Below are 24,119 nucleotides of genomic sequence, written 5' to 3'. Positions count from 1 at the left end.
GTTTGATTTTAATTTTATGCATTGATTCACTAACTCAATAAATATTGTTTGAGTATCAAATATAAGTGAGATACTGTTCTACACAATGTGAATATGATATGTCAGTAAAATAGATTAAAGTCTCTTTTTTCTCATTTACATTGTCCTCATTAAAGGGTACTAATGTGTCTGAGTAGGAAAACAGATTTTTTTTTTTAAGTTAGCCTCCACATGACTGGAAGCCAGATACTGCTATGGTTCATTTTAGCACTCTGTCATTCCTTCAAAAAAATATGTACATTGTGCCAGTCTGGAGACAGAAATTAATAGGAGAATAAGTCAGATACTCCACTCTCAAGGAACATACATTTTACTATGGAATATAACAATTAAAAGACCATTATCATATAAAATAAATGCTATGATAAGGTTACATGCAGACTTTTTTTTTTTTTTTTTTTTTGAGACAGAGTCTGGCTCTGTTGCCCGGGCTAGAGTGCTATGGCATCAGCCTAGCTCACAGCAACTTCAAACTCCTGGGCTCAAGCGATCCTTCTGCCTCAGCCTCCCTAGTAGCTGGGACTACAGGCATGTGCTGCCATGCCCGGCTAATTTTTTTTCTATATACATTTTTAGTTGTCCAGATAATTTCTTTCTATTTTTAGTAGAGATGGGGTCTCGCTCTTGCTCAGGCTGATCTCGAACTCCTGACCTGGAGCGATCCTCCTGCCTTGGCCTCCCAGAGTGCTAGGATTACAGGCATGAGCCACCGTGCCCAGCTGAACACTAGCTTTTAACAGGGAGAAGTGACCCACTCTTTCAGCCCAAGTAGTACAAAAGAATGTGGAGATTCAACACGATCTGATGCATCAACTCAGATACACAAATACACCCATCCCTTCATAAGTTCTACTTCCTCTCAGTCAGGGCCATGAACTTGGCAAAGGAGACCAGCCAAAGTTCAGATTTTTAGGCTTTCCTGAAGGTACTCTTAACATTTAGTCCTGGAGCTTGATCTTCAGTTTTTCTGCCCTCCCCCTCGGGAGATGAGGGTCTCTTTATAAGCAGCTTGCTTTATGCATCCTCTGGATTTCATATGTCACTTTATATTGGTTGTCAATCACTATCAGTTTTCCATTATCTGTCTTCAATGCACTGGTGACCCCTTACAATAGCCACCCAATTCCAATATCCTTCTGGTTATTTTTCTTGAAACCTTCAAAATCCTGAGACCATACACATGCTGATACATATTGTTCTATAACTAACCCATCCCTGTTCACCACCAGTGAAATTGTTAATACTTGTATCACAATAGCATGCTCCAGGTAATACCAGTTACGAGATATTCATCAGAAGATGTAGTTCTAAATTCTCATTGTAGCATTAACATCTTTCCCTAGCCCCAGCCAGCAGTGATGGTTGAAGCTTCAGTTCCTCAGGAAGTAGGAAATCAGAGATTTGTGTGCAGGAGCTTCATTGGGGAGTGTTGACAGGAACATTATCTATTAAAAGTGAGAGCATAGGATTGGACCAAAAAAAAAAAAAAAAAGTCAAGGTACCATGCAGTTGCAACAGAGGATCTTGCAGGAAACTCTGATGCTGGAATTGCCCAACAGAATTTCTCTGCCTTGCAGCAAGGAAGCCTGGCTTTCATATGCCTGAATTTACCAGCCATTGAATAAGGACAAGGATACCATATTCTCCACTAGACAGAAATTTCCTTGAGGATAGTGGACAATGTGTCTAGCTCATCTTCTAGCAGTTAGCAGCAAGCCTGGCTTATTGACATCTTATAAATGCTTGTTATTTTTGTTGTTGAAGTTTCTGAGATCCATCATGCAGGAGGAGTTGGATGGAGCCCAGAGCCGAGCATCAGTTTTTTGCTTGTTCCGTGCGCCCAGACTGCGAATGAGAGTCCTCTACACATCCTTTGTGAGGTAAGCTCCATTTGGTGATGATTAATTTTAAAAGATTAGTTATGGAAATCCATTTCCTTTTCCAAAAAAATCAGTAGCAGCATTGTGGAGGGCAGATTAACACAAAAGAGAAGAGGAAATGATATCAAAGTGTATGTTATTAAGTGCCACGTGTTAAGATGGCCTAATATTATCAGAAGACTCAGTTGGACTTAATTACGTGGTCTGAAGTTATGAACAGCACATTCTGGCATGAAGTTTGTCACAGGATAGTATCATCATACGAAGTTTTGCCACAAAATATATTTAGACTTTTTAACTCTTTGTTGACGGAACATTTATATAAAGGAAAATGCACAAAGTGCCTTTTTCTAAAGTGTTTATCTAGATCAATTACAAATCCATAAAACCATGTAACTGTTACTCAGACAAGCACATTTCAGCATTCCTGAATCATCTCTCATGTCTTCCTTTCCCCAGGTTAATCCTTGTCCAAAAGCACCAACTATTCTTACCTCTTTGGCTGTTCTTGAATTTTGTATCAAGTGAATCATGCTATATTACATACACACCTTTTCTATATGGGAAATTCACCAATTTTGTTTTGCATAGCTGTAATTTGTGAGTTTTTTTTTTTGTCGTAGGTCATTTTCCTTTATATGAATATACCATAAGTTATTTACCCATAGTGCTTCTTATGAATTATGGATTTTCCCACTTGGAGGCTGTTATGAGTTCTTGGGTTTAAAGCATGTGTACATTTCTCTATAGTAGCCTACCAAACAATATTCCAAAGTGGGTGTACTACTATACACTGCAATCATCAAGTGTAAGAGCTTTAGTCATTCCATACTGGCACATATTAGTACAATCTCTATGTACCAATAGAAGGTACTAGTATGTGCAAATATTAATTATTCTGAATGACTTTAATTTAGCTATTATAATGAACATAGATGGTATCACACATTGTGATATAAATTTGCATTTTCCTTATGACTGATGATGAAGACTTCCCTATCTTGCCTGGACTTTGTCCATTTTTATTAGATTGTCATTTTTTATTATGTCTTTTATATATATGTATATATGGGTATATATGTGTGTGTGTGTGTGCATACATATATATATATATATATGTATCTTTCTCAGTGTGTGGATAACCTTTCCACTCTGATGGTATATTTTGATGAACTCAATTTCTCAGTGTTCATAAAGTCTATCCATCAATCTTTTCTTTTATGACTAAAACTTCTGGTATCCTGTGTAAGAAATCTTTGCTACCCAAAGCTGATAAAATTATTTTCCTATGTTTTCTTCTCACAACTTATTTCATCTACCACATTTGTGCTGTCTCTGACCCATCTCAAATTAATTTTTGCATAGTATTTGAGATTGGGGTCCAGGTTTATATTTTCCAGATGCATTGTCAATTCACTCACCACCATTCAAAGAAATAGCTATATGCCCTGTTGTATACTTTATATTTCATTGATTTCTGGTCTTACCTGTATTACTTCTTTGCTTCAATTTACTTGAGTTTCTGCATGTATAGGGATGTGTGTTGTGTGTCTGTGTGTCCTTCAGGCAAAGAAGCTTAATTCATTTATTTTCAAACTTTCGTATTTTCTGATAAATACTCAATTACAAAGGAACTATAAAGTTCCCCGTTAGCATTACCAAACTAATGTCCTATATTTTTAAAGAAATTTTATTATGTGTATTTAAGGTATACAATATGATATTATGAGATACATATATAGAAAAATGTTTATTATACTCAAACAAATTACCATATCCATCATTTCATATAGTCACCCATTCCTATATGTTCTCAGATGCTATATCTTGACTCCAAATTGGTTCAAAATAATTTCTAAGTTATAATTTGGATCCCGTTTGACCACTGTTTTTTTATAAATGTCCTGATTAGTTTCCAAATACCTGTGGATATAGTCTATTTTGGTAAAGGGTCAATAAATATATTGTATGAATATGTTTTTTACACTTGTTGATTGTAGTTTTCTATTTTCCAATTAGTTTAAATTGGTTAAGGATGCTATACAAGACTGCCATATCCCTGGAACTTTTGTTTTCATCTGTCACCAGAACCTCAAAGAAATGTCTTTTTGGCTCACGCCTGTAATCCTAGCACTCTGGGAGGCCGAGGCGGGTGGATCGCTCAAGGTCAGGAGTTCGAGACCAGCCTGAGCGAGACCCCGTCTCTACTAAAAAATAGAAAGACATTATATGGACAACTAAAAATCTATATAGAAAAAATTAGCCGGGCATGGTGGCGCATGCCTGTAGTCCCAGCTACTCGGGAAGGCTGAGGCAGTAGGATCGCTTAAGCCCAGGAGTTTGAGGTTGCTGTGAGCTAAGCTGACGCCACGGCACTCACTCTAGCCTGGGCAACAAAGTGAGACTCTGTCTCAACAAAAAAAAAAAAAAAAAAAAAAAAAAAAAAAAAGAAATGTCTTTAAAAGGCCAACTGTGAAAAACAATGGTGATATAGCACCTCTTGTATTATCCTGGAAAAAGCTGGAGCCCCTTCTACTAAGTGAAGTATCCCAAGAATGGAAAAACAAGCACCACATGTACTCACCATCAAATTGGTATTAACTGATGAACACTTAAATGCATATATAGTAATAACGTTCATCGGGTGTCGGGCAGATGGGAGGGGGGAAGAGAGGATGAGTGTACATACCTAACGGGTACGGTGCGGGGATGGATAAGCTTGAAGCTCTGACTTGGGGGGGGGGCAAGGGCAATATAGGTAACCTAAACATTTGTATCCCCGTAATATGCTGAAATTAAAAAAATTAATTTAAAAAAGTCCAACTATGATTGTAGATTAATATATCTTTCACATTAATTTTGTAAGCATTTGTTTCATGAACTTTGGAGCTATATTTTTAGGTATATACAAATGTAATCATATTAGTTCTTCATGTTGAACTGAAGTTTTATTTTTTCATTTTTTTTTTTTTTGAGACAGAGTCTCACTCTGTTGCCCAGGCTAGAGTGAGTGCCGTGGCGTCAGCCTAGCTCACAGCAACCTCAAACTCCTGAGCTCAAGGGATCCTCCTGTCTCAGCCTCCCAAGTAGCTGGGACTACAGGCATGCATCACCATGCCCGGCTAATTTTTTCTCTCTATATTTTTAGCTGTCCATATAATTTCTTTCTATTTTTAGTAGAGATGGGGTCTCGCTCTTGCTCAGGCTGGTCTCGAACTCCTGAGCTCAAACGATCCGCCCACCTCGGCCTCCCAGAGTGCTAGGATTACAGGCGTGAGCCACCGCGCCCGGCTCTGAACTGAAGTTTTAGATTTTTAATCACAAAGAAGCAAAACAGAAATAATTTGTCATCAGATAATAAAAAATTTTCTTATAACTGATAATTTTCATTTGTCTTAATCATATTTATATACATGTGAACTATTACCTGCATAGAACAGTGGAAATAATGACTCTGAAGAGTTACTCTCCCTTTCTGCAGAGCAGTAGAAATTCTACCACTTCAACTGAGGAGATAAAAACGTGACTAAGGCACCTATATTCATGTGGTCCTTGATAAAGTTTCTGCATCATAGAGTAGGACAGTGGCAACCAGACTGCCTTGAGGCCCTAAGTCTAGTGTCCTTGCTAGTCCCAGCCAGCAGAAGAAAGTAGATGCATTCTGCCTGTGTATGTTTGCAGGGAGAATAGTCATTGGTTATGGCAGAATTATGATAATACTTCATTTATCAACACCATTGCCATCATCAATGTCAGCATAATCATCATCAACACCATCAGATGTTTATGGAAGATATAAAATGCACAAAGGCACTGGGCTGTGGGTTAAGGACACAGGGCATCAACATCTAAACTCTGCACTCAAGCAACTTAAAACAGAGTGAGTGCGTTTTGTTTGTTTGTTCATTTGTTTGCATTTTCTTTTCCTCTTCATATATGTTCTCTCTTTTGATTCAAATATTTGAATGATGCAAAATGATTTTTTGCCTCACCTGAAAACCTGCTAGCAAAGCAGACTAAGAAATCAAGAATACTCATTATTTAACATAGTTTTCTTTAATTTTTTTTTTTTTTTTTTTTTTTTTTTTTTTGAGACAGAGTCTTGCTCTGTTGCCCGGGCTAGAGGGCCATGGCGTCAACCTAGCTCATAGCAACCTTAAACTCCTGGGCTCAAGCAATCCTCCTGCCTCAGCCTCCTGAGTAGCTGGGACTACAAGCATGTGCCACCATGCCAAGATAATTTTTTCTATATATTTTTAGTTGTCCAGATAATTTCTTTCTATTTTTTTAAGTAGAGACGGAGTCTCGCTCTTGCTTAGGCTGGTCTCGAACTGTTGACCTGGAGCGATCCTCCCACCTTGGCCTCCCAGAGTGCTAGGATTACAGGCGTAAGCCACCATGCCCAGCCTAGATTTTTAATGTATTAACATAATAGTATAGACTATTTAAGGCTTGTGAAAATAAAAACTTATAATAAAAACAACAAATAAATGAAACACCTGTATTCCCATTATCAACATGAACCAAGACAATCTATACAACACAATTCAGGTCTATATAACTCTCTGTAGCCATGTAATTATCACTCCATTCTGGAAACTTTGGTTTTATCATTCCTAAGCCTTTCTTTATATCTTGTTGCACTGGTATTTATCCCCAAGTAATATGTAGTATTCTTTCATATTTATAAAATTTATATCAAATATATCATATTCTGTATGTTTTCCTTTTTTTTTTTGTTTTGAAGGGTTCTCAACATTTTTCTTATTTCAAAGTATTATGGGTATACACATGTTTTTGGTTACATGAATCACTTTGTAATCCTTGAGTCACAGCTATAAGTGTGCATGTCACCCAAATAGTGTTCATTGTAAACATTAGGTAGATTTTTGGCTCTTCTCTTCTCTGCCATCCTCCCTACCTGATTTCCACTAACTTACATTCCTCTGTGTACATGTGTGCTCATCGATTAGTTCCAGTTTAATAGTGAGTACACGTGGTGTTTGTTTCTCCATTCCTGGGATGCTTCATTTAGGCGAATGGTCTGCAGTTCCATCCAAATTGTGTCAAAAGGCTTATTCATCCTTTCTTTCTTTTTTTTTTTAATTCAGGATATTATGGGGGTACAAACATTTTGCTTACATGAAATGCATTTGCCTCCCTCAGGCCAGGGCCACAAGAGTGTCCTTTCCTCATACAGTGTGCCCTGTCTCCATTAGCTGTGGGTTTACTCACCCAACCTGCTCTAGCGCCCACCTCCCCAACCCCCCACCTGACCAGCACCCAGTGAGTATTACTTACCATGTGAGCACTTTAGTGTTGATCGATTAGTACCAATTTGATGGTGAGTACATGCGGTGCATGTTTTTCCATCCTTGTGATACCTCACTTTGAAGGATGGGCTTAATCTCTATCCAGGATAATATAAGAGGGGTTAGACCATCATTATTTTTTGAGTTGAGTAGTACTCCATGATATACATATACCACATTTTATTAATCCACTCATGTATGCATGGGCATCTGGGTTGTTTCCACATCTTTGCAATTGTAAATTGTGCTGTTATAAACATTCGAGTGCAGATGTCTTTATTATAGAATGTCTTTTTTTCCTTTGGATAGATGCCTAGTAGTGGGACTGCTGTTTTTAGCTCTTTGAGGTATCTCCAAATTATTTTCCAGAAGGGTTGTACTAATTTGCAGTCCTACCAGCAGTGTAAGAGTGTTTCAATCTCTCCACATCCACACCAGCATTTGTTATTTTGGGAAGTTTTGATAGAGGCCATTCTCACTGGAGTTAGGTGATACCTCGTTGTAGTTTTGATTTGCATTTCCCTAATGATTAGAGATATTGAGCACTTTTTTTATATGTTTTCTGGCCATTATTCTGTCTTCTTTTGAAAAGTTTCTTTACCTAGGCCGATGTCTAAAAGAGTCTTCCCCACATTTTCTTCCCCGTCATTGGAAGATTTTTTTTATTACTGCTTCAATTTGGCTACTGGTTTTTTGTCACTTGAGGAGTTCTTTTTTTTTTTTTTTTTTTTTTTTTTGAGACAGAGTCTCACTCTGTTGCCCAGGCTAGAGTGAGTGCCGTGGCGTCAGCCTAGCTCACAGCAACCTCAGACTCCTGGGCTTAAGGGATCCTCCTGCCTCAGCCTCCCAAGTAGCTGGGACTACAGGCATGCATCACCATGCCCGGCTAATTTTTTCTCTCTATATTTTTAGCTGTCCATATAGTTTCTTTCTATTTTTAGTAGAGATGGGGTCTCGCTCTTGCTCAGGCTGGTCTCGAACTCCTGAGCTCAAACGATCCGCCCACCTCAGCCTCCCAGAGTGCTAGGATTACAGGCGTGAGCCACCGTGCCCGGCCTGACTTGAGGAGTTCTATGTCTTCATGATTGAGTCTTGGGAGGTTGTGTATCTCCAGGGACTTGTGCATTTCCTCTACATTTTCTAGTCTATAAGCATAAAGCTTTTCATAGTGTTCATGAATGATATTTTATATTTCTGTGGTCTCAGTTGTAATGTATCCTTTTTCATTTCTGATTGAGCTTATTTGGATCCTTTTTCTTCTTTCTATTCCTGGTTAATCTAGCAAGCAGTCTTATCATTTTGTTTATCTTTCCAAAGAAACTACTTTTTGTTTCATTGATCTTCTGTATTATTTTTTTATTTTCCATTTCATGTAGCTCTGCTCTGACCTTTGTTATTTCTTTTCTTCTGCTGGCTTTGTTTTAGGTTTGCTCTTCCTTTTCTAGTTCCTTGAGATGTGACATTAGGTTGTTAATTTGTGCTCTTTCTGTCTTTTTAATGTAGGAATTTAAGGGCATGAATTTTCTCCTGAGGAATGCTTTTGCTGAGTCCCATAAATTTTGATAGCTTGTGTCCCCTTTGTTGTTCAGTTGAAAGAATCTTTTGATTTCCATCTTAATTTCATTCTTGACACAATAATAGTTCAGCAGCAGGTTGTTTAATTTCCATGACTTTGCATAGGTTAGAGTGTTTCTCTTGTGATTAATTTTTAGTTTTATTCCACTGTGGTCTGAGAAGATACATGGTATGATTTATTTATTCAGGCCTGTCTCATGGCTTAAGATACAATTAATCTACAGAATGTCCCATGTGATGCTGAGAAGTATATATATTTCATTGTTTGGGGGTAGAGTGCTCTGTAAATGTCTGTTTTCCTTTTGATTTAGAGGCTGCTTTAGGTCCAATGTTTCCTTCTTTATTTTCGGTTTTGATGATTTGTCCAGCTCTGATAGTGGGGTGTTGAAGTCCCTGGCAAATATGATGCTGCTATTTGTTTCTTTGCTTAGCTCTAGTAAAATTTGCCTTATGTATATGAGAGCTGCTGTGTTAGGTGCATATATATTTAGGATTGTTATGTCTTCTTGTTGTATTGTTCCTTTACCATTATATAATAACCTCTTTGTCCTTCTTTACCATTGCTGAGTTAAAGTCAATTTTATCTGCTATGAGACTGGCTACATCTGCTCTCTTTTACTTTCCATTTGCATAGAATAGTTTTTTCCCTCCTTTCACATTGTGTCTGTGTGAGGTCTTGTGGTTTAGATGTGTTTCCTGAAAACAGCAAATATTTGGGTGTGTATTTTCATCCATTCAGCCAGCCTATGCTTTTTGAGTGGTGCATTTAAACCATTAACGTTAAGAGACAGATTTAATATGTGGGATGCTATTCTGTTCATCATGTTGCTGTGTTTTCCCTCTTGTGTTATTGTTTGATAAGAGTTGTGAGAGCTTTAGCTTTTTGGGGTGATTTTACACTGGTGTGTATTTATTGTGCTGGTTTATGTATAATGTAGTTCTGAGTATTTCCTGCAGGGAAGGTCTGGTTATGACAAATTCCCTCAGTGTTTGCTTGTCTGGAAAAGACTTGGTTTCTCCATCAAATCTGAAACTTAGTTTTGCAGGATCTATGATTCTAGGCTGGCCGTAGTTCTGTCTAAAAAGATTAAAGATGAGGCTCCACTCCCTTCTGGCTTCTAAGGTTTCCACTGAGATATCTGCTTTGAGCCTGATGGGGTTTCTTTGTAGGTCAGTTGTTGCTTTTGTCCAGCTGTGTGTAGAATTTTCTCCTTCATTTTGACCTTGGCCAGGTTGAACTATGTGCCTCAGAGGTATCCTATTTGCTATGAATCTTCCCAGATTTCAATGACCATCTTTTATTTGGATGTCTCAATCTCTGGCAGTACAAAGGCAGTTTCCCTCAATAATTCCCTTGATTAGATTTTCATTGCTTTTAGCTCTTTCTTCTTCTTCCTCAGGGAATCCTATAATTCATATATTAGTTTTCTTTGCATACTCTCATATGTCTGCAAGTGATGGTTCTGCCTTTGTGTTCTCTTCTCTGTCTCTTTGTATGGCTGGGCTAGGTCGAGAACCTTGTCTTCAAGCTCTGAGATTCTTTCTTCCCCTTGGTTTAGTCTGTTGCTGATACTTTCTGCTGTGTTTTGGAAGTTCCCTAAATGAGTCTTTCATATCTTTAAGTTCAATCATATCTTTTCTCATGTTGTATGGTTCTTTAGTGACTTTTTCATTAATTTTCTGACATATTTTTTGGCTTCTTTTTGTGGGTTGTCAACTGTCGTGTCAATTCCAGTCATTTTTGTTTGCCATCCTTATTCTGAATTCTCTTTCTGTCATTTCAGCCATTTCTTTGCAGATGGAGTCTACTACTGTGGCTCTATTTTTGTCCCTTTTGGGGTATCAAGCTATTTTGTTTATTCATGTCACCAGAGTTCTTTTGTTGGTTTCTTCTCATCTGGCTCCTCTTCTCTCAGATCTGGGTTCACAGGATTGCAGGGCATTTTGTTCTCCTTTGCTGGGGACTCTCCTGTTTAGTTAGTGGGAAGGGAGGACCCTACATGGAGTTTTTGTTACCTACTCTGGGATGTTGACCCATCAGGGGAGGGGTGGGTGCACTAAGAGCCAGTAGAACAGCTGTTCTGTTTTGACCTGTTCCCCTGTGATTTCCTCAGTTCAAGCCAGTGCTTGATGATCTTTGTTTGGGGTGAGGGGTTGTTCCCCAGATCATTGTTTGGAGTTCAGTTGGGGTATGGATGTGACCCTCTCCATCACTGTTGTTGTGGGGAATTGGTGACAGTGGCAGCTGGGTTAGTCCACTTAGGCAGTGGGTGTGAATGACAGGGGTACAGGCATTTGCATGAACCAGATCCAGGAGTAATGTATGCTCAGGGCTGGGGGGTTCCTGGTGACGTGCTGGCTCGCAAGGAGGTTCCACTGGCCCAGCAGTAGTGGTGGAGATTCCAGAGTATTGTCTTGGGGCCTAGGTTCAACTCTGGAATCTCAGGGCTGGTGTCACTTGGAGTTATAGGGCAGAGCCTCAGGCTCAGGCATAGTGAGAGTTCAGAGCTGGATCTGGGCACTACAGGGGAAGAGCCACACCAATGGATGCTTGTTCTGCCAATATGGAGACTGCTAGTCCCCAGTTGCACAGGCAGGACTTTGTCTCAGCGGCCCAGGAACCATAGACATGGGGTACAGGTGCTGGTTGGTGAAGGCTGTGCCCAATCCCACCTAAGTCCCACTGAGGCACTCACCCAAGGCTTCTCAGGTGATGCCTGTGGCATCTGAGGCTCCTCCTCTGCTTAGATCCCACACAGGGGGAGAGGAATGCTAGGCCCCCAGTCCTGGTGCAATGCAAGGAAGCATTTGTTCTGTCTGCTTCCTCCCTAGGTTGGGGGGATGATGTAAAGGCTACTGCTGGAAAGCTGAGTCCCGAGCAGAGCTGACACCATGCACCAGAGCTATCATGATGGTGTCGGCTACAGAAACCAGGGATTGGCACCCCCAGATCTTTGCTGTGCCTACTCTCTGGTGCAATGTCTCTGCACAGATTTTGAGCAGCTCCCCATGAGCCCAGAGGTCTGCAGTGGTGAAGGGAGACCCCTCACAGCTCAAGCCACCTGCAACGTTTATTCTTTTTCTGCAAAGTGGTGCCATTTGAACTACTTCTATTCTGCTGTCTTCCCCTCTCCCCAGCTGTGTGAATTGTACTGGAACCCCTGCCTTAACACATAGACTACCACACTAGGAAATTTCCTTGGGGCCACAGTGTTTTATTAAGAAAATAGAATAAAAACTTTGAACACAAAATGATCCTTTCTAATTTAATAAAAAGTTTGTTATTTTTTATTGTTTTCTGTGCATGAGTTGTATGCAACTTGAAAAATATTTCACACGGCTCCCAAGGTAAAGAGATGTGTGAGTTCCATATGCTTTAAGAGGCCCTGCGCTCAAAAATAGCCTGAGTTACGTACAACTTACATGGCAGTTACTGTGTTCATCTCTGAGATGGTGGGTCATGCTTATGAGTAAGAATCAGGACACGCTGTTTGATTGAGTCATTAGATGTTGTAATGCGCTGTACAGTTGTTCTTGCTGTCAGAAGTTGGTGCTTGCAGGAAAGAGCCAACAGCAGAATTGTTTTTCAGGGCCTGTAATCAGCTTTATCCCCTCAGAAGAAACACTTAAATGCCCCAGGCAGTGTGGGGTGGGGGGGGGGGGGGAGAGCCTGAAGCTCCCAGGGGATTGCTTGTTCTCCACTGCAGCAGAGGCAGGTAGAGGGGTGACCTTGAGCATGGGAGGGGTTACCTTGAGCATGGCTAGGTCAGCCAAGCCTGCCTCCAGGCTCCACAGACATAAGTTGTAGAACTGTCCCAGCAAGGATAAAAGGTCAGCTCCCAGGTCGCTGAGGAAGGCTTTCAGGAAGGGGGATGGAGCAGCCCCACCAAACCGCAAAGTCTGCTACTGAGGAAGACACCATGTGCAGTTCACTGCCTGGCTGTGGGGTGTGACTTTTGCCCCCCTCACTCTTACCAGGCCCTGAGAGATTCCTTCAGTGTTTGGGTGTAAATGGGCACCCAAATCACTGTGCTTACCAGCAATGGCACCTCGGGCCAGGAACAACCTCACCCAAGGACCCGCCCAAGTCCAAAGTTGTGGTTTTCCTGTGGTGGGTTGGGGGCGGGATGGATGCGCCACGAATTTGCTGTGGATCTGAACCACAGTGCGCTCTCCTGTCTTTTCTGCCCATGTGGGCCTGTCCACCTTGTGAATTTAGCTCTCAATTCTGCCCTGTGTGCCCCTAAGCAACCCCCGTGATTCCTGGAAAAATGGGATCTGGTGCATGCCAGAGGCGGTGTCTCTGGGGAGGTTGGTGGGCAGGGAACTCCCAGACCTAGCACCCCTAGGTCCACTGCAGGTCCTCAAGGGGAAAGAGTCGGCCCCCCTCTGTGGAAACCCCAGATTGGAGGGCACACCAGCCAAGTGCAGGGGGCCACTTTTGAAAGTCTCTTTCAGTGGCCCCTCTCAGCTGCAGTGAGCAGGGGAGGAGTGGGGTGGGAAGAGTTTGAGGGAAAGAGAAGGGGCATTCCAGTTCTCCCAGTCTCTCTCCCTGGAAGGAAGCCCTCATGAAAGGTCCAAGCTCTGGGATCACACAGGTTCTCCAGGGTCCACCGCAATAGGTGCAGGAGTTGGAAACTGTGTGTGGGGGAACAGGTGATGTGAAAACTGTAGGGTGGAGCTCCCTGGGGCAGAGGGAGGGGCGGTATGAGTGGGAAGCAGTATAGCAGCTACTCTTGGCTCAAGCTGTGGCCACGGAGGCGACCCCCAAAGCAACTGGAAGCGCGATGCTTCATTTTCAAGATGGTCCCAGTTCAATGATTGCAGCCGCATTTAAGATTGTGTGGGTGGAAAAGGTCTCAGGCAGCTCGGCAGCCTGCCGACCACTGGAGGTGTGTGGGACAGGGAGAGGACGCCCCATGTCCGCATTCACTGCGCTCTGAGATTCTCTGGGGTAGATTTCTGCAGACATCTTTTTTTCTCCTTCTATTTTGCTATTTCTTTCCATGAAGTCCCCAGCAGGCTCCAGTGCCTTTCTCCCCCAGACTTCACCTGGGCTCTTCCCGTTCCCCCTTTCTACTGCCTAAAACCCAACATTCCCCTGGGACGATGTGGCAGCCAATGTCTCTCAACATCCCAACTCCCCTGTGTGTTTTTCTAATATATGAATTTTTTCTTAAATTTTCTGTCAGCTTTATCAAAATAATTCATGTTGAATAAGGAGAACACATAGGGTCTGATCACAAAAGAAGAAAATGATGATCCTTACTTCATCCCTTCTCACCCTTCTTTTAATCCTGCACTGTGGTTCTTTCCCTGTCCTCGGATGAAACTTCTGACAAGCCACATAACATGTACTGCGCTTCTCCGGAATAAAAAACCTTCCGTCTCTGCACTCGGAAGAATAGCCTCATTTTAGTAATGAATATATTTCAGCCAAGTACAAACATTAAACCTCAGATCTTCATTCAGAGTTGGAGCTTCTCTGTTTCTCTAGTTCAAGCTGAATTTGGAAGCCTTGGGCTTGATAAGGTATTCTTGACTGTTTCTCTGTCTAATCAGGCTGTGCTTCCTCTCAACTCCTCTCGCCTGTGGGCCAGGTTTCTGAATTCTACATACTCAGCGTGGGAAAAAGAAGAGCTAACGGGAAGGAGAGGTCTGAGCATTGGTAAATGTTGGAAGCTAGATATGGTACCTGTCAAAGCAACTCCTTTCCCTGGACGCTTTTTTTTTTTTTTTTTTTTGAGACAGAGTCTCACTCTGTTGCCCAGGCTAGAGTGAGTGCCGTGGCGTCAGCCTAGCTCACAGCAACCTCAAACTCCTGAGCTCAAGCAATCCTCCTGTCTCAGCCTCCCGAGCAGCTGGGACCACAGGCATGCGCCACCATGCCCGGCTAATTTTTTCTATATATATTTTTAGCTGTCCATATAATTTCTTTCTATTTTTAGTAGAGATGGGGTCTCGCTCTTGCTCAGGCTGGTCTCGAACTCCTGAGCTCAAACGATCCGCCCACCTCGGCCTCCCAGAGTGCTAGGATTACAGGCGTGAGCCACCGCGCCCGGCCCCTGGACGCTTTTGTGTAAATCCTCTGGAGGCCTCACTGGAACCCTTTGGCATCTCACTGCAGTTGTTGTGTTGTAAGACTTGCATTTCCTCTGGCTTCTGCATAAATTTTCTCTCCACATTCTGTGAATTAAGTTGTGTATTGCCCCTAATGGTGGTCACTTTTCACTCCCAAGGTTGTTTTCCCCTTCGCTCTTAATCTGTTTTATAATCTCTCCCTAAACAATAATCAGATTAAGCAAATGACTCCTGGATATTTCATATAAATAAAACTGTAAAATATGAAAAAAAAAAAAAAGAAGAAGAAGAAAATGACTCCAGACCACCTATCTCTACCAGAACTGATGTGAATCTATGAGCATACCCATGCATCCTTGCGTATATTTCTGAAAGTATACTTAGCTGCCAGGCTCTGTATTTCAATTCTGATCCCTGAGGCAAATAACCCATTGCTTCTTGCTCTTACAGTGCTTAGAAATGTCAGGCCACAATGATACTCAAATCCAGAATACGCAAGGCAAATTCTTCCATATAATATCTTGCGGACCCATTCACTAGGATCAAGATGAAGAAGGTCTCAAAACAGGAGCAGAGAAGAGAGACTCACACAATGCTGAACTGCTGCAAACAATTTCCCTAACTTCCACCATCTAACCCTATGTTCCATCCTTTATAGCCTTCACTGCAGTGACAAACTCAGATTTCATATTACTTTTTCTATATGGGTGGATGTATAAACTTTCACTGGATATGTGTGTATTTGTAACCTCCTTCTTGGAGCCTCAGTGAAAATGATGACAATGGAGAGCCCATTTTAACATCATGTTTCACAATAATTTCATGTTAATTTAAATCATTGCCTTAAAAAGAAATATTCTCTGAAACAGAATGAACCTATTTCTTCAGCACTGACCAAAGGCCACCTGGGCCAATATTATCATCAATTGATAATAATTTTGAATGTAGCACTTATGTGAAAACCTTAGGAAATGGTTCTTAGGCTCTAAATCTTATTAAATATGTCTTTACTACTTTTATTCACTTCAGAATGGCAATCACTGTACCCCTTTATGGCCTGATACTCAACTTGCAGTACTTGGGGAGGAATATCTACCTGTTCCAGGTTCTCTTTGGAGCTGTCACAGGCACAGCCAGATTTGTTGCCCTTTTGGCAATGAATTATATGGGTCGTCGAACGAGCCAAATGTTGTTCCTGTTCCTGGTAGGACTGTTCATTCTGGTCAACACCTTTTTGGACCAAGGTGAGAAAGACAGGAGTTTGGGGAAGGAGTGTGGTTTCCCTCATTCCTCAGGAACGACATTGGTCTTACTTGACTGATACCAAAAGAATGGCAATGCCACTGAAAGCCAAAGGTTCCCTGAAGTTAATATGATGCTATGGAACTGATTCTGACAAGTCGTGGCAGGATGTGGGCTCTTACTGAACCAAGGTCACCAAGGGGTGGTTCAGACACAGTGTTTTCTCCATCGCATCCAGAATGAATCTGGACGTTGGCCCCAATTAGGCCTACCAATTTCTTTGCAAGAATAACTAACCACACACCTTTTGGCTAGTTGCAGTTTTAACAACAACCATGGAGGGGCACAGTGGGAACATGGTGATCTCACCTCTTCTGTCTTGGAGATTTTCCGACTTTTAAGGCGTCCCTAAATTGTCCACTCCCTCGTCCCTATAGTTTCACTTTTGAGTTTGGTATTAAATCACCATAAATGCAACACTTTTTTAGGAGAGCCTTCTTGACTTCCATGAAATAAAAATCTTTGTCCTAAAGCAGAAAAGAAGTGTACAGTAGAAACAAGAGAAGAGTCTCATGTTAATATGTCTCTTAATCTGTTTTATAATCTGTCCCTAAACAAGAATCAGATTAAGAAATTGACTCAGGCTCTCCTAGAATCCATTTGGCAAATTAATAGAAAGACCTTATTCAGTGATAACGGGAACTTCAGTGGTCTCCATGCTCCACGGATCTCCCAGAGCTGGAATGTATTTGGCAGGATCCCAGACTGATGGTTTCCACTCCTCCTTCTCATGCAATGTTGCTGCCTTATAGGAGAGCCCTCTCCATATTTTAGTCCTATGTTGATTACTTTTATTGAATTTCTAAAGTGTCTCTTTGAATTTTCAGTCTCAGTGTTTCCCAATATGACATTATTTGATTCCAGCTAGGAGAACAAATGTTAGGTTTACAATCCTGAATTATTATTCTAGAACTTCTGTCTCTTCACCCTGTCCACTCCCAAATCAACCCACTCTTTCTGTTACTATATGGTGCAATACCTGTCCCATACCATAGTTTGTTCCCACACTCTTAGTTGTAATCTACTCAAGATGTGCCTCATAAATTTTCCAGTTGTTATCCATATTTAGCTTTATGCCCTACAGCAAGTGCAGAGAAAGTATTACACAGAAAGAATAAAGCAAGTATTTCTTGACTCCTTATTTCCAACTTTACTGGCAATACTCAAAGATGTAGGGAGAGCTGAAGCCACTGATATAGATCCTATTATTCAATGTTTAAGCCCTAAAATTCTTCAATCTACAGTGCTTAGTTTATACACCATTCCCTAATCTCTGGTTATGCTGCAGTTTTTCTTCCACATATTTCACACTTGCAAAGCCCTGCAACAGAATCTTTTTACAAGGATTTGGGGGGTGACAGGTTTCTTCAGCCAAAATCTCCTGACTCTCATTGTCTTCCTCTCTCTAGAAATGCAGACCCTGCGTGTGGTTTTAGCAACTCTGGGAGCTGGTGTTCTTTGCATTGCTACTACCAGTAATTCTGTCCACTACCCTGAGCTCATCCCCACCGTATACAGGTACCAGAGCTAAAGACCATCTGTCTGGTTTCAAAACAGGACTTTCTGAGCTCATTAACATTTACTGCGGAGGAAAAACTGAGACTGCTTAGGTGTCAGACAAATGAATTATAATAGAAATGAAGACAGCAACTGACTGATAGCCAAGAATACTTAAAGCTAAATTTATGCCTGGCAAAGTGCCAAGTCCTTTAAAGTATCATCTCAATCTTAACAAGCACTCTACTGCATCGTGGCTATGGGTGTCTCTATTTCAACAAGGATGAAATGGGGGTTTAGAGCAGTTACCAACATAATACTAACGAACAGTTGAGACCAGTAGAGTTAAATGTCACAATTAAGAGCCTGTTGTTAAAGCCCATGTGTTTAATTAATAAGTGTTGTATTGTTCCCGATAATGACTAAAGATGACAAATAAAAACTTATATGTACAGATTTATACAAGATATATTTGTATTTTATTTGTGCCCTGAGGTCAACAGCTTCGGGAATCAATCTGCTGTCCAGTAGGATTGGGGCAGCACTGGCTCCTCTGTTGATGACCTTAGCGACGTTTTCTCCCCGCCTGCCCTGGATTATCTACGGCGTCTTCCCCATCCTTGCTGCCCTTGTTGTCCTCCTCCTCCCAGAAACCAGGAATCTGCCTCTTCCTAACACCATCCAGGATGTGGAAAATGAGTGAGTAAACCCTCCACCCGGCACCTGAGTGGGGAGGGCTGTGTGCTATAGCTCTGTGATGACAAAGGTCAACGATCATTTGGAGCCCTCTGTCCTTCACATAGGCTCAGACCTGGCCTATTTCTATTTGTGCCCGTGGGCTTTAATTCAGTGGCAGCCCCACCTCTACCCACATAGTGGCAGACTCCCCTCAAGGCTTCCCAGATCACACAGACCACCTCACACCAGGAGCTTTAGTGGTGAAAAGGCCTAACTTAGCCCTATTGTGAATAGCACATACCTTCTCCTCTAACGGGAAATATGTACTCCTGTTCTTCTTGCATAAATCTGCTAGGATACAAATGGCTCATGCTCATCCCTGATTTTATCACCCATCAGCCCAGTGGGGGCTGGATATATTGTGGGAAGGAAATGAGATAGCCTCCTAGATACATATCTGATTATTGCTCTAGTCAAGGAAGAATTGTGGGACTAGAGCACAGAGCAAGATCTTCTTTGCAAAGATAAGAGTGTATTAAAGGGAGTGGATCTTGTTGGGATATCTGGAAGATTGAGTCAAATTTGCTACCACACGCAGTAGAAATTGTGAGGAGAGAGTCATTGAGATAAGAAAAAACAATTAAAAATGAGGACAAATAAGGATATAGCCTCAAGAATTTCATTTCACCCTTTGATTTTCCAAAATGTCATTGGTGAAAGGTCTAAAGAGACAATGGTGAGAGCAGAAATGTTCAACGCTGCCGTCCCAGGTATGCCCGGGTATCAGAGCCTTTTCCAGCACAATAGTATGGAAATCCAAGGAGTCTTGGGTAACAAAGCTGGTGGGTAGAGGTTCAGCTTGTTCTTAGGCATGCAAGATATATACACTTATTCTATACCTTCTTTCTATTTTGTTTCTTGATTTTGTTTTTGTTTAAATTTCTGTTTGTCAGCAGAAAAGAAACAAGAAAAGTAAAGCAGGAAGATACTTGCATGAAAATAACACAATTTTAAGGATTTCCCAAGACTTGATGCAAGGCAAAGAAAAATAAGAGGAAAAAAATCAAGATTATTCCTATATACCTAAAAAACTAGCTGAAAATATAATGGACAGATAGATGCTATTTACAATGATGGCACTAAATATATCAGTTGTCCCAAAATAATTTATGAGTTTAAGTCATTCCACCAAACAATAGTTTGCTTTTGTAAAGAAGTTGCAGAACTTCCGAATTAATCTAGATATTAATAAAAGCCAAGACAATTTAGGAAAAAGAGCAACATAGAGTGACGATGGGGCTGACTCATATATGGTAAGGCTTATGCTGGACTCATATTATAAAGCTACAATCATGAAAACAGTAATAGCCAATGCAACCTCCAATCATAACAATTCCAGAAACACACCTAAGTATGTATAAACACTTACATATCAAATTTTTGGCACCAATAATCACTTACATATTGAAGGCGTATGTGATTATTAGTATTAATTACCGCTTTGGAAATAAAATCACAAAAATTATGAGTATGGTTTCCTTTTAATGATAAAATTCTATTGTTCTTTTCTTTGCATTCTTTCCGGCTTTATATTTTAAACTAACATTAATCATTTAAAAATATAAATATCAAATATTAAAGTACAATGGACATGGCAAATGATTTCAAAATACATACATATGTGTGTACACATTTAATATATATCAAATAAAATTATACTTCAATACAAAATGGGCATGGACCAAGAAGAAGTAATTTTCGAAAAGCTACATAAATAATAAATATATAAAGTAAATGAAAAGATGTTCATTTTAATGGTGATTTTAATGGTGATCAAAGAAATATATATTAAAGTGGAATAACAATTTTCATTTGCCAAAGCAACAAAGATTTTGAAATGTACTATTTGTTCTCAGAAAGGCAGAGAGGCAGTGGCGTAGATATTCATACAATGCTGGGGGAAGTATAAAATAAAGCATGTTATAAAGCTGTTAAAAAATCAAAAGTTTAAATTTAATTTTTATGCATCCAGCAAACACTTCCTGAGCTTGTGCAACCTACTATACCAGTTTCTGTCATCTACCAATAAAGCTTCCTTTCCAATCCACCTGCCTTTTTTTTACGTTGCCTTATTAAACTGGTGAGAAATGCCAGCACAGTGTAGGATAGAAGCGGTGAGAATAAAAATCCTTGCCTTATTCCGATCTTTGGTGGGGAAAGCATTCGGTATTGCAGTATTAACTATGATGGATTCCACAGGTGTTTTGTAGATGCCCTTTATCAGTTTGAAATAATCCCTTTTATTCCTAAAATGCCCCAAATTTTCTCAAGAACAGGTGTTGTAATTTACCAGATCTATGAGATGATAATTTTTTGTTTTTAATCTCTTAATCTAAAAAATTACAGTGATGAATTTTCAAGTGTTTAAGCACCCTTTAACTATACAAGAATGTCCATGTAGTCATGATGTATTATTAATTTCATTCAATGTTAGATAGATTTTTGCCTTAGTCAGTTTGGGGTGCCACTACAGAATACCATAGACTACGTGGCTTAAACAACAAACATTTATTTATCATAGTTCTGGAAGCCATGAGGTCCAAGATCAATACGCTAGCAGATCTGATGTTTGGTGACAATTTTCCAGGTTTACAGACGGTTGTTTTCTCCTTGTATCCTCAATGGATGAGAGAGAGAGAGAGAGAAAGCAAGTTCTTCCATCTGTTCTATAAGGGCACTAATCACATATGTGAGAGCCGAGCCCTCATGATGGAATTATCTCTCAAAGGCCCAGCCACATAATGCCATCATATCAGGGGTTAGGGTTTCAGCATATGAATTTGGGGAGCACACAAACATTCAGTCCATAACAGTTTTCTAAAATTACATTGACATATTTCTCATCCATATGCATGAGAGCTATTGGTCTATAGTATCCTTTTCTTGCAATATTTTCATATCATTTTTGTATCAAAGTAATTCTGGCCTCAAAGAATTAGTTTCAGAATAGTTTCTCTCCTGAAAGAATTTAGGTAGAATTAGGCCGGGCGTGGTGGCTCACGCCTGTAATCCTAGCACTCTGGGAGGCCGAGGCGGGTGGATCGCTCGAGGTCAGGAGTTCGAGACTAGCCTGAGCAAGAGCGAGACCCCGTCTCTACTAAAAATAGAAAGAAATTATATGGACAACTAAAAATATATATAGAAAAAATGAGCCGGGCATGGTGGCGAATGCCTGTAGTCCCAGCTACTCGGGAGGCTGAGGCAGAAGGATTGCTTGAGCCCAGGAGTTTGAGGTTGCTGTGAGCTAGGCTGACGCCATGGCACTCACTCTAGCCCGGGCAACAGAGCAAGACTCTGTCTCAAAAAAAAAAAAAAAAAAAAGAATTTAGGTAGAATTGAAATTGTTTCTTCTTTAAATGTTTTGCAGAATTCACCAGTGAATCTATCTGCCCCTATAGATTTTTTGTGTTGTTTCATTTTTGTTTGTTGTTTTTGTTTTGCCTTTTTTTAACACTATAATTTTGTAGTGTTTTCACTATAAATTTTATTTCTTTTCTTTTTTTTTTTTGAGACAGAGTGTCGCTTTGTTGCCCGGGCTAGAGTGAGTGCCATGGCGTCAGCCTCACTCACAGCAACCTCAAACTCCTGGGCTTAAGCGATCCTACTGCCTCAGCCTCCCGGGTAGCTGGGACTACAGGCATGTGCCACCATGCCCGGCTAATTTTTTCTATATATATTTTAGTTGGCCAGATAATTTCTTTCTATTTTTAGTAGAGACGGGGTCTCGCTCTTGCGACGGGCTGGTCTCGAACTCCTGACCTTGAGCGATCCACCCGCCTTGGCCTCCCAGAGTGCTAGGATTACAGGCGTGAGCCACCGCGCCCAGCCTTAAATTTTATTTCTTTAGTAGATATATAAGGCTATTATCTATTTCTTCTTCAGTAATTTTTCTCCTCCATAAGGGTCATGTATTCCTGCTAATCCAAAGATTAGCTAGCCATGGTAAAAAATTTTCATAATTTTTTGAGCTCAGAGCCAAGAGCGAAGTGTTGCTGAATGAAAAGAATCATCCTGTGTTAACAGCCAGAAAATGACTTTGGAAATTAGCTTAAGCTGTGAATTTGGTAGTGTTTCTCTATGAGTTCAACCTAAAATTGTGAGGATTGTGAGGTAAAACATCACTCACAAGTTACTCTTACACTACTCTAAAGTCACCCAATGACAGCTAACATTTGTTGAATCACACGTACTATCAGCTTCTTTATATACTTCCAGTGCTAAAAAAAAAAAAAAAAATGAAAGCAAGAAGCAAGAACAATTTTTCCACACAAATTTACAGCAGATGTATTTTTCAACTTCAAATTATATTAATAGCTAGGCAGCATTTTTCATGCCTCGATAAAACACGAAAGAAATTTCTTTTCTTTTCTTTTTTTTTTTTGAAACAGAGTCTTGCTCTGTTTCCCAGGCTAGAGTGCTGTGGCGTCAGCCTAGCTCACAGCAACCTCAAACTCCTGGGCTTAAGCGATCCTCCTGCCTCAGCCTCCTAAGTAGCTGGGACTACAGGCATGTGCCACCATGTCCAGCTAATTATTTTTAGCTGTCCAAATAATTTCTTTCTATTTTTAGTAGAGACGGGGTCTTGCTCTTGCTCAGGCTGGTCTCGAACTCCTGACCTCCAGTGATCCTCCAGCCTCGGCCTCCCAGAGTGCTAGGATTACAGGCATGAGCCACCACACCCGGCCCTGAAGGAAACTTCTGTATTTAAATATCCATTTAACCTTGAAATTGAGGAGATTCCACCTAACCTATTAATAATATCAAGAAAACACTCTAATAGAACTTTATAAATGTCTTCCAAGCAATGCATACACTCATGGATTAAGATCAGTATTTAGTAGGGCCTACTTGTTTGAAAAGACAATTTCAAAGATTAAATATGTACAATCTCATTGGATAACATCATTAATAAATAAACATTTCTTATTGGTTTTGTTGATAGGTAACATTAATTTTGAACCCCTACTAAGGGAAATCTTATCTCAAAAGAAATCCATTCTTCTCTTTGGTAGATTTGCATTATAAAACTTGGACTCAATTATTATTATTATCATACTTTAAATCTTGTCAAGAAAACATTATGGGAATTTATTTTTCCTTTTTTTATGTAGGAACCTACATAAAATCTTCAAATTTGCTATATGTACTGAAAAACTGTAAACTATTTACTATCTAAAATTATATTTGTTATACCTTCCAGAAAATGTTTGCCAATCCATAGTCTAGAACCATGATGCTTCAGGTTTAACCTTTGAATCTCCTACCTCAGAATATCTTACTATACATAATGTTCGTTGTCAGTCACTCCACAGGTAGTTGTTATGCAACTAAGAAATCAGAACTTTTGATCTGCAGGTTAAAATCTAAATTCTTCTGTGTGATTGTTTTTTAAAATCTTCTATTTTCCACTTATGCTTCCCCATTCGTCTCCAGCCACATTAAGTAAATGGAAATTGCACAATCATTCCATGGTCCTCTACCCCCTATCCATAGTTGTGTACTTGTCATCATTGCCTGAATTATCTTTTTCCAATGTTTAATCCCACATATATCTTCTTTTACTTGCAAAGGTCTTCTTACCATTCAATACCAGGGTGAAACTGTATCTCCACAATTAAGGCTTTCCTGCCTTATGCTATTTACTCAGTAGCATGAAACAGCGTATCATCAATTTTTCCACAGCACATCATGTCTC

General features: G+C 40.3%; 1 protein-coding gene across 2 annotated transcripts in view; it reads left to right on the top strand.

Moving 5' to 3' along the window:
• Window positions 1-19,378, top strand: part of LOC138384600 (steroid transmembrane transporter SLC22A24-like) — a 38,383-nt gene extending 19,005 nt beyond the window's left edge. The window contains exons 6-10 of one of the 2 annotated variants that reach the window (XM_069470147.1): window positions 1,804-1,919; window positions 15,917-16,131; window positions 17,599-17,707; window positions 18,182-18,385; window positions 19,318-19,378. In XM_069470147.1, the coding sequence (XP_069326248.1) occupies window positions 1,804-1,919; window positions 15,917-16,131; window positions 17,599-17,707; window positions 18,182-18,385; window positions 19,318-19,378 (705 nt within the window). Of the gene's footprint in view, window positions 1-1,803; window positions 1,920-15,916; window positions 16,132-17,598; window positions 17,708-18,181; window positions 18,390-19,317 lie in introns of those variants that run through there. The other variant, XM_069470149.1, reaches the window with a different exon arrangement.
• The last annotated feature ends 4,741 nt before the right edge of the window (window positions 19,379-24,119 follow it).

Source organism: Eulemur rufifrons, chromosome 6 (assembly GCF_041146395.1).
Source record: "Eulemur rufifrons isolate Redbay chromosome 6, OSU_ERuf_1, whole genome shotgun sequence".
NCBI classification, from domain to species: Eukaryota; Metazoa; Chordata; class Mammalia; order Primates; family Lemuridae; genus Eulemur; species Eulemur rufifrons.
Note: the sequence above shows the minus strand (reverse complement) of the source record. Positions and strands in the feature narration are given on the sequence as shown.